This window comes from Nicotiana tabacum, chromosome 6 (assembly GCF_000715075.1).
Source record: "Nicotiana tabacum cultivar K326 chromosome 6, ASM71507v2, whole genome shotgun sequence".
Classification (NCBI taxonomy): domain Eukaryota; kingdom Viridiplantae; phylum Streptophyta; class Magnoliopsida; order Solanales; family Solanaceae; genus Nicotiana; species Nicotiana tabacum.
The window spans coordinates 138488594-138499534 of NC_134085.1; the positions used below are offsets into that span (position 1 = coordinate 138488594).

A 10941-nucleotide genomic window follows, 5' to 3' on the forward strand; every position below is an offset into this window, starting at 1 on the left:
ACATAGCAAGATCATTCTTTAACACTTGATGTTCAGCTAAATGAGAATCAAGGGAAGCTTCAAGGGAGGTATGGGAACTCTCTAAGGCACGTACTTTGTCAGAGGAGATCCTTAAATCAGCTTGAACTTGAGTCAAGTTCTGCACTAATTCTCCTGCATATTCTTCTTTCTTGTCCAAGAGTGCCTTAAGTTCTCTGATTTCTTCACTTGACTTTGATAACTGTTCTGAAAAGCAACATTCAAGGCGCTTTTTTTCTTTTTCAAATTGACTTGAAGAAGCTTTGGCAATTGCTAATTCAGAAGTCAAACCTCGCTTTTGCTGCTCCATGTGATTTCTACTCTCTTGCAATTCTTCTATAGTTCCCTAAGCATTCTCAAACTGCTCTTTCCAATTAGCTACTTCTAGCTGGGCTCCCTTGGCTATTTCCTCAGCCTCGTGGATAGATTTTTCAGACTCACGAGTTTTCTTTTCCAGAAGGGAAATTCTTCCCATCAATTCTGTACCAATGAGGTTAGCCTACAGTGACAACTCATAGAAATAAGAATTTAGAGATAAAAAAAAACTTGTTAGTAAGTAAAGAAAAAATACCTTCAAAGTAGAATGAACTATGTCATTCATCAGAGTTAAGCAACTGTGACTGCTCATCTTCTTCTTCTCAATATCTCCAATCAAAGGCCCAAGCTAGGCATCTGCTCCACCAGATTTCCTTAAAAGACTGTTATTAGCAGGAACTTCAAGTGTAACGCTCCTTATAGCCAAACTTCTGCTACTGGAACCCTCCTCTACATGTTGAACAGAGGAAGGGGAGCTATAGAAGGAGGAGCGGTAGAAGAAGTGAAAATAACAGGAGTCAAAGGACTCGAAATAGATAAGGGAGTAGGAACAGATAGAATGGGCAAGGAAGCACTTGAAACCAACGGAGGAATAGAAGGAATGGGAACAGAGGAAGAAAAAGGAACTTCATCTAAAACTGGACATAGTTCTCCACTTTCAAAACCACCAACAAAGAGACGTTGAATAGACTCATTGGTGTCCCTCGGAGTGGTTTCATCATCAGAAGGAGTGTGAACAGGTTCGGTAAGAGAGACACGAACAGGGGTAACTTCAGCTTCATCCTCGGAAACGATGCGTCTCCTAACTCTTGGTCTAGCTATCAAAGAGGTGTCTTCATCATCCTCAGAATCCTCTTCTACAACTTTCCTCTTTGATAGCGTAGCTTGAGTTCTCTCCAAAGAGAGTGAAGTACCAGAAGAGGCTCGAAGGGCAATAGCTAATTCAGTTGTCATTCCTCGAATAGCAAATCCTGACAAAAAGAAGGATAAAAAAGTTAGAAACAAGAAAGGACTTAACATACGAAAAAGCATAAAGAGATGCATACCGTGAGTTTTCACTTTCCAACCATGTAAATTGGAAATGGATTTCCAAGTTCTCGCCTCCATAGGCACGACTTTCAAGATTGGATCTACCCAACCACGGAAATTAGGAACGGGTTCCACATCTCTCATAGTTGCTACAGAAAAGCAAAAAGAGACGAAATTAGAAAAGAAATTGAAATTCTTAAAGATAGGTACGGTAAGTAGAAAAAAACTTACATGCAAAGTTCCATTTCTCAGGGAAGGGGATATTTGTTTCATCTACCAAATCAACTGTGCGTACAGCAACATAACGAGTGTACCACCCACGACCCTTGTCATCTTTAGGGCTTACCAAGACCCTTTTACTTCTTGCAGTTAAAGTAAAAACCTCATGGCGGAATAATTTGGGGTGGTAAAGATGAATAAGGTGGGGAAAGGTAAAGCTAATATTGGCTTTTTCGGACAAATACCTCAAACAAGCCACTGCTCTCCATACAAGGGGGTCAATTTGTCCCAAACAAATTTTGAAAAAGCGACAGAAATCAAGTATAACTGGGTCAATAGCAGGAATAAATCCCAAAGTGAAGGGGTAAGTATAAACAAAAGAAAATCCAATCCTAAAAGAAATATTCTCTGGTTTAGGTTAGGGATCACTATACGAAGATCACTTCTCCAGTTGCAATCTTTTCGAACAATAGAAACCAAAGATTCAGTGATTAGAGAAGGAAAAGTGTCAGCTTTCTCTAAGTTAACAACTTGTTCACGAAGATATTTTCTATCATTCTCAAAGGATAAGTAATTGGGTACTATTTCCTCAACTAAAGGCTCTTGAAGAGGCTCAGAAAGTTCTTTACCTTTAGAAGAGGATTTCCTAGTGATAAAACCTCTAGAAATAGTGCCAAAACTAGAAGAAGGAGTAATGGAACTAGAGGAACCACCACGAACGGATCCTAGGCTACGAAGCCTGCCATCTCTACCCCTTCTATGTCTTACAGGGGCGTTGGGGAAGCTATCAAGAATTGGGATTCTCTTAGGGTTAGGATTCGGAGACGCCATTGCAGAGAAAGGATGAACTAAAGGAAAAAAGATTAAATATGTATATAATAGCAACCGTCAAACAAAGAAGTGTAATGATGGAAAGCCTATAATAAAGGCAACTATCACTTTGTGAATAGAGGGGATGAAGAAGCCTTGAAAAAAGGCTGCAGAATTACAGAGCCAATCAGAAGGTGACACGTGTGCAGAGCATTAAATAGAAAAGACAACTGAAGCGTTAGTACTGTCATAGCATTGATTACGGCAAAAATTCCTTTTTTGTGAAGATCCACTTCCCAAATATTTAATTGATAAATAAATGGAAAGTGGGGGGACTATCTGTATTGGGAAAAAACTGAGTCTGAATATTGAAGATGACATGTCATGACACGTGGACTGGTCAAAAGGTCAAAACGCAATAAATAGCCAAGAGGCACGGGCGACAACAGATATGGGGAGAAGAAAGCAACCTAGGTGTGGACCGTTACTCAAATGGCACGAGTCTCGTACCTATTCGAGTCATTTAAAGACCGAAGATCGGAAGAAGTTGAAGATACGAATCTGATGTCGTAAAAGAGTCTAAATACAACATTAAATATCAAATACGTTAGAAAATTTGAATTAAATAGAAATGATTGTGTAACGTTTCTTCTAATGTCATTTATTGCTCATAATTGCCTCATTAAGACAAAGGCATTACACTTTCTCCTAGAATCAACTATAAAAGGAGAAGGACTCTACATCTGTAGGGACACAAAATATTATTGAGGTTACACTGAAATACAAAACTACTTATTACTTTATTATTCTCAGAAGTCTTCTAATATTTTCGTCTCCAGATTATCAGTAACCCGGATTTCTCTTTATTTCTAGCTTTGACCAAAGACCCAGATTTTTGGTTAAACAATCCTAACATGGATGGCAAATTCATCCAACCAGATATCGTGTTCTCAAAACTATAAGATGCAGTTGTAGCTAACCTGAAAAAGATGCAACAAGTTAATCTAAATAGTCGTTACTCAAGTGCTTAAATTAAAAATAATTGACGATTGCATAATATATGTATAACTAAAGTATACTTTATGTAAACCAACTAAAAGAAATAAACAGTAAATTCAGCCGGCCATTTGTATAAATATCACAAGTATTCACATTAAAACAAACGCACACACCCTTTCGGCATCAATTTTTCACATTAAATTTAGAATGGAAGTTATATGCATTGATAGGTTAAGAACAACATTTTCACATTATATTCTTGTTTTTTAGTTATACACATTAACATTGTAAATCTTTCTTTGCACTGTCAAAGAATTTAATCTTGTGATAGAATATAACTTATTATTTTTACCAGATTACTAATTAATATTTTGATAAATTTACTAATACTTAATAAATGAACTTATTATATAATAGGCTTTTTTACTATCAATGTATAAAACTTATACTCTTAAGTTTTAGGCTATACTACATAGATTCGTCCATACACTTTTTTTTTGGTTGGGGGGGGGGGGGGTTCATTTTGAGAACTAACTGGTTTTTGGTAAACGGGAATATTTCATTAAAAACAACTAAGGCGTTACAGTTGCATATGAAGTTACATTCCTGCTATCATGGATAGTGTCACACCGGCAATTTCTGTCCGCCGAAAATGCTGCCCGATGTGCGGCAGTCAAGTCCCCACTTGACCTCAGCCTTACCCAATTTCCGTTCGGTTCCGAGGTTCAACACTTAGAATAATTTAAAGGCAACAAGAAAAACAAAGACAACACAGATTTACGGGAACCCCTTCCCAACCTTTTATAATAACTCAATTACAAAGGAAAATCTCGAGTTAGGCAAGGTGCTGCCACCCTTGGCAGGCACCAACTCACAAAAATGGCCTACTCATGCACGAATCAGCCCTATAAAAGCCCCTGCCTAAGGCTACTCGTGCTGCCACTCGTTTGGCAAGGCAATGGCACATATTTTGCCATGCTCAAGCCATAAAATAGACAACCCTATGCCTATTTTTCAGACATTTCCCTCCCTAGGTACTTAGCCCGTTTTTAAGGCTACTAACACACATATATATAATGTAGTCAGCCCTAGAGAGTCTCCTATGTTCAGTTGACATCCCCCAACTGATAGGAAATGATCCCCATGATCAAAACGTGGGGAACATGTCTCTAACATGCCCCAAAAACGTGCAAAGACTCAGCCATTTAATCAGCAACTCCTGGACTTGGGTTGTAACTGCCCAACTGCATCATGTGCACCCCATGTGCGCATTTCTTTGACCAGCTGCTGCCCAATTTCGTGTCTAGCCTTGGAACGGATCAATGCCATTATATCCAGCTGCATTGCGCCAAGCTCAACGCCATTATATCCAGCTGCGTTGTGCTATAAATTTCCTTGACATTGCCACGAACTTGTTTGCCGCACGCCGCCTTCAGTCACAGTTGATTGTCCTTGTCAAGTCGCCCCTACTTGATCAAGTCTGCCCATTGTCAATGCTGATTTTAGCATCAAGTCACCAAGCCTTGATGTCGTTTGCCCACAATTAACTTAGGTGCCAGCCCGCTCACCTAAGTCATGGCAACATCACATTGCCAATGCCACTGCCTTGGCACTAAGCTGCCTCACTTTAGCGCCGAGGTCTTTCCCGTTTTGGCTTGTCAAGCTCCCATCCAGCCCGCCTAGTTCCGTCAAGGTCTTGGCCTTGCTTGTACGCAGCCCACTCTTGCTTTAGTGTAGTCCGTCACACCTTAGCCCTCAAATACAAGTGTAGTCCGTCTCACTTGCTTAGCAACAGTTTGTTGCCATTGACAACACCCCCGCATTGTCTTGCATGTTGATTTTCCCTCGCACATAGGCCAATGGCAAGGCCATCATGCCAAAATCCTTGCCACTGCCGTGCCGCTTGCCGATCAGCTTTGTCAGGGGTCTAACAGATAGCTAGTACGCATGAGTTTCCAAGACTTGCTAACTTATTACACATTGATATAGGAACTATTCTACTAGACGATAAGCCTTCTTTATCTGCTTGAATGATTGGCAACACAGACTCTGGAGGGTAGGCTATAATAGATAGATGATCATTTGTAGCTTGCTTGGATATTTCCTTTGCCAAAACATGAGCTATTTTGTTTCCTTCCCTGAAGCTATGCCGGATCACTGGATTCCCAACCTGATACCTGCAAGAATCAATAATATTCTGATAAATAGGAAATTTCTTGTCCAAAAAGTCAATAGACTCAATGGAGTCCGTTTCATTTCAATGGGAATTAAAAGATGGTCGGCCGCTAGTTGCAACCCATGCTCAAGTGCGCTAAGCTCCGTGTGGGTGTGGTTGTAAGCATGAATCTTTTTTGAATATCCTAAGACCCAATCACCATTTGAATTCCTAATAACACTACAAATGCCACCACTTTGATCCTTTTTCCCAAAAAGAGCCATCAATATTTAGCTTAAAAATTTCTTGGGCAGGAGGAAACCACCTAACTTGGATATTTTTTGTTAGGGTGGGGGGTGTTGTGGCCCCAGTGCAATACTTGAATTCCATAGTCTGCATAAAAACTATTCTGATATCAGGAAACAAGGCAGTTTTATTAAAAACGTTATAATTTTTATTCTTCCAAATGTGCCATAAGGCAAAAAGGAAAGAAGATATCCCAAGTTAGGGGATGATTATAGATGGGGAGATTAATGTCTTTTATTAGTTGGAGCCAGTGTGTCTGGTGATAGGGGATAACACTGACATTTAAACCAAGGTCCATCCAGAATTTTCTAACAACGAGGCATTCAAGAAAAATATGGTGGATAGATTCTCCTGGATGGTTGCAAATGGCACAGTTGGGTTCTACCTTGATACCTATATGATGCAAGTAATTGTTTGAAGGTAGCCTATTATGTGAGCAAAGCCAAAGGAAGAATTGGATCTTATTAAGAGTTTTATGGATCATATCCAATTAAAGTTGGAGCTATTATAGGGAGTGGAATGAAGGAGCTTGTAAACAAACTTAGTGAAAAGTTGCCATTTTTATTACTAGACCAATAAGGAGTATCTGTTATATCCTGACTCAAGAAGATTGCCGTAGTTTTATTGATAATCTCGTTGGGGAGCTAGAAGGAGATTCTTGACCAATCCCAGTTGACGTCGTCCTAAATGTTATGTAATTTAAGGCCGTGGTCTCACAGAGTTAGTGGACCATGGATAATGGAATGGACGGGAGGAGTGGAAGGGATCCATCTAGAGTTCCAGAAATCAATGTTTGTCCTTGACCTAGAGGCCCATGCAATAGCATTTGCGCATAAGTTGCCACCCTTTAAAATATTTTTCCAAATAAAAGAGTGGGAGGATGAATTATTCTTGAAGCAATATCTATTAATTAAAGTATGGGCCCAAAGGGAATGATGTTGTGAAAAACGTCTCCAAGAAAGACTTGTAAGAAGTGCTAGATTTTTATCATGGGCTTTACGAACCCCCAGACTACATTGGTCCTTTGGTAGGGTGATGGTGTCCCAATTAACATAGTGAACCTTTTTTCTTTGTGAGGTAGTTCTCCATATGAAATTCCTTTGAATTTTATCAAACTGCGACAAGTTTTTTAAGGGAGCTGAAAATATTGTATGGCATATGACGGAATGGATTTAATAGTAGAATTAACAAGGGTGTCTGTCGGCTGGTGTTAGGAAGTTTAACTTCCAGCTTGCAAGTTTACTGTTCATATTATCGAGAATATATTGAAAATCGGAGGCCTTTGGTTTATGATTAAGAATGGGAAAACCATGATATTTGCCAAAAGTATGCGTAGCCTTAATATTCAAGAGTTGTTGGACTAAGATTCGAGGGCTATCTTGACAGGTTCTGGAGAAAATGACCTTGGATTTGATTGGATTGATTTTTTGACCCGATAAGTGGCAAAAATGGTTCAAGCATTGGTGAATAGAATGGATAGACTTAGGGTTAGCTTTGGCCATGAGGGTGAGGTCATCTACGAAAAATAAATATGATAATTGAGGCCCATTTTTTATTAAGGATGATAGGATCCCAGAGATGGAGATCTACTTGGTGATTAATGTATGTGGAGAGAAACTCCATGCATAGTATGAAAATATACGGGGACATGGAGTCTCCTTGACGGATGCCCCGTGATGGTCAGAAGTAGTTAGTTTTTGTACCATTAACAAGAATAGCAATATTACTAGTACAAATGCAGTTTAAAATGAGCTTTGTAATCTTAGGGAGGAATTTAAAAAAGAGGAGGGTACGGTAGACAAATGACCATTCAATGCGGTCGAACTTTTTCAAGATCAATTTTGATTACAAGCTTACCCATTGCCCTTTAGTTTTGTTTATATGATTTAGAACCTCAATAGCATAACAAGCCCTGCGTCCCTTGATGAAGCTGGTTTGGCAGGGACCAATAAGGCCAGGTAGGTAAGGCCTAAGACGATTTGCAATGATCTTGGTAATTACTTTATAAATAGTGTTACACAAGTCAATAGGCCGAAAATTCTTAAGATCATTTGCGTTATGGAATTTGGGGATAAGGCAAAGGTACGTGTTCTTAAGATCATTTACTACCCTTAATTTAACTTTTAATTGTCAAAAGAAAAAAATTACTCAAGTTTGGGGAGCCGCCAATCTATTCAGCCTAATTAAAGTTAGTATCATTCTTTGTTAAGATGCACCAACATGTTACAGTCGTCTCATATTTATCACTTTCTGCTATAAGACCAGGGTGAAACAATATAAATTGGAGAAAAACAAAAACATAAGATAAAGGCACGCGCAATCGGGCACTGCAGTAACGTTTATATATTCTGGTAATAATGACAACTTAGATTTGAGCAAGTTATTTGGAAATTGGAACCTAAAACATAATAATGACCAAATTGAACATTTACACTTCACAACAGAAAACCTCTGAAAGATTAGTCATACTTAAAGATGTTAAGAAATCATACTACATTTGTTCCTCAGTCACTTTACACAAACAAAAACTATTCATTCAAGTGATGTACTAACAACAGTACTCTGTTAGTCCGTTTGTAATATTCAAAAATACTGATACTAGCAAAGGGAACAATACAAAGCCTCTGTATCTAGTAATTTTTCAGTTCCCGCAATCTATTTAGTTTCAAAATGATGAGTTTATTCAAATACTCCATCTGTTCAGCTCCTCAGAAGAGGCTCTTGACAGATCTTCATTTGTAGATCTTGATAATGACATCGAACAGTCTGTTGAAGAGTCAAATTAAGAATTAATATTAGTCGAATATAGTACATACTATTAAACAAAACAAAAAAGGATTAAGAACAGAATTTTTTTTGACAAACAGGGTATTCACCTTTTGCGGCTGAGCTGTAGCACCTTTTGCAATGAAGAATAGCACCTTGGATTCCGTCATTTTGCTCCAGCAGTGAATCGTCTCTCCGGTTCATCGGCGACGCAACGAATGACGCCGTCGACCGGCTCTTCCTTAGCTGTTTACGAACAACTCCAAGTACAGCAACTCGGCTCCCCTGTTTTCCCTCTTCTGATGATTTTCTGGGTAAGCTCAATGATTGCATTGACGGAGAACACAATTGACCTGCTCTTGAAACATTGTCTGATATTTTTATATTGTCGGTGTACCTTTTGGAAGCTCTGGAGTACAGTGGCTTCATTAACTTCAAATATTTGGGCATATCTTGCTTTGACGAGTCTTTAACTGAAGAATCGTCTTCTTCTTGTTGAACTTGGTTTCCTTTTGAACTTTTATTGTATCTGAAGGAAATACAGCTGGCTGGAACCTCCTCCACCTTGCATTTCACCGTAAATCGAGTGCTCTCTGCCTTAGGCGATAGTTTCTGGCCGACTTGAATCTTTGGACTGGCCGCAGAAGAATCGTTAATGCCCACTTTCTCCGGCTTTGACTTCCTGAAGCCCAAGAAGCAGACGCGAAACTTGGGAGCTGATCTGAGTATATAATTCGGAGAAAGAGGCTTGGAGTTTGAGTCAACTGGAAAAGCTTTTGGTTTAAAAAACACATCTTTAGGAGACTCAGGAAGATTGAGTTTGCTCTTCCCTTGCTTTACAGAAGAATCGTCAAGGGGGCCTGTTTCAGAAACAGACTTGGAGTTGTTGTTTTCTTTAGGGTGTCCTGTGAACACCAAATCGAAGAACGAGTCTTCGTCGTCATTGGTTTTTTCATCAGTCTCCAGTGCTCGGTTGTGTAAGTAATCGACAGTGTCGACGAAATTATTAACAGAATCAAGATCAGAGACGATATCTCTAACGGCGGCAGTGCGCCAGAATTTGAGTATGTTAAAAGCATCCATGGATTTCGTACAGAGGTTTTGAATGTAAGAAAAAGGCAAGTGAGCAATGAGGAAAAGTGCAAGAAGAATGAACGTACAAATAGAGCTTAAATATGGTGCTTTATATATAATGAGAATGGAGTTTCGTGAAAGCAGAGAGTTGATGTAAGCTTCTCTACTTTTTGAAATGAAAAGAGAAGAAGACTGAAGAGTAGTAGTGCAAAGATTTGTTGTTATCGACGTTTTTATAGGTAGAGAGATAGAGCCATCGACCATCGTCATGTGAGGAGCAGAGTTTCAGTTAATTAGAAAAGCAGATACTCCCCTACTACAATTCTCGTGCGTCCGCGTATGCACGATTACAGACTATGGACTAGAGGTTAAAATTACGGAGTAAAAGTCTGAAATTTGGGTAACCTCCAATAAATATCAGAAACTTTACTTTTGATTTTTACAGCCTTTTACTGGTCCAACACTCTCAACGTTCCCTATTCCAAGATTGAAAGTTTCAGTCTACCCAACAAATAATATAGCTCAATTTAATTCACAGAAAAAACTACCTTTATGATGACTAATTATGAGCCTGAAACCCTGAACTATAGGTCACTGGCAGGTGTAATAAGCTGGTCTTAGTCTTGAACTATATCGGAGCATTATTTAGACGTTAAAATATAATATAACTCCACAAATCGAACATATTGTTAAAAGGAAAAAGCTAATGTAGCGGTATCGGGTTTAAATCCTAAATCCACAAACTAAGATGGCGCTTTTCCATTCTAGATCGATGACAATGGACAGAGTTTATAAAGAAAACTCTTTGTATCTCTAAGGGGATATCTAGGTTGTGGAAAACCAAGGGAGTTCCATTTTGTGATAATTTTTATCGATCCTAACTTAGGTTGTGGTTGTTGCTGATTCTCTTCCGCAAAGAAGAAACCATTTAGTCTCCTACTCTAGTATTTATGTGATGGCCCGATAAGTCATTTTGAGTTGTAGCTTTTATTTCTGTGTTCCGAAATCTCAAATAGTTCCGGTTAGCATTCCTCGATTTGCATGCACAGTTCTGTCTTTTCCCGAAAAACTTTTTATGTGAAAAATTAAAGAAAATGTAAAATTTAGCCTTAAAATGATATGAGTTGACTACGACCAACATTTTGTGTAAACGAATCCGTATCAGTGTTTTGACGGTTTCACTTGGTCCGCATCGTGAAATCCCTAATTTGATTTAACATGATTTGTTGAAAATTTTGAAGACTTAAAGA

At 38.8% G+C, this 10941-nt stretch overlaps 1 protein-coding gene across 1 annotated transcript; it reads right to left on the minus strand.

Moving 5' to 3' along the window:
* Nucleotides 1-8226: 8226 nt before the first annotated feature.
* LOC107768814 (putative membrane-associated kinase regulator 2) lies at nt 8227-10007 on the minus strand. The gene is made up of 2 exons (XM_016587966.2): nt 8728-10007; nt 8227-8617 (listed from the first exon to the last, which is right to left on the minus strand). The coding sequence occupies exons 1-2, from the start codon at nt 9959-9961 to the stop codon at nt 8535-8537; spliced, it is 1317 nt and encodes a 438-aa protein (XP_016443452.2). The 5' UTR covers nt 9962-10007; the 3' UTR covers nt 8227-8534.
* Between the last annotated feature and the right edge of the window lie 934 nt (nt 10008-10941).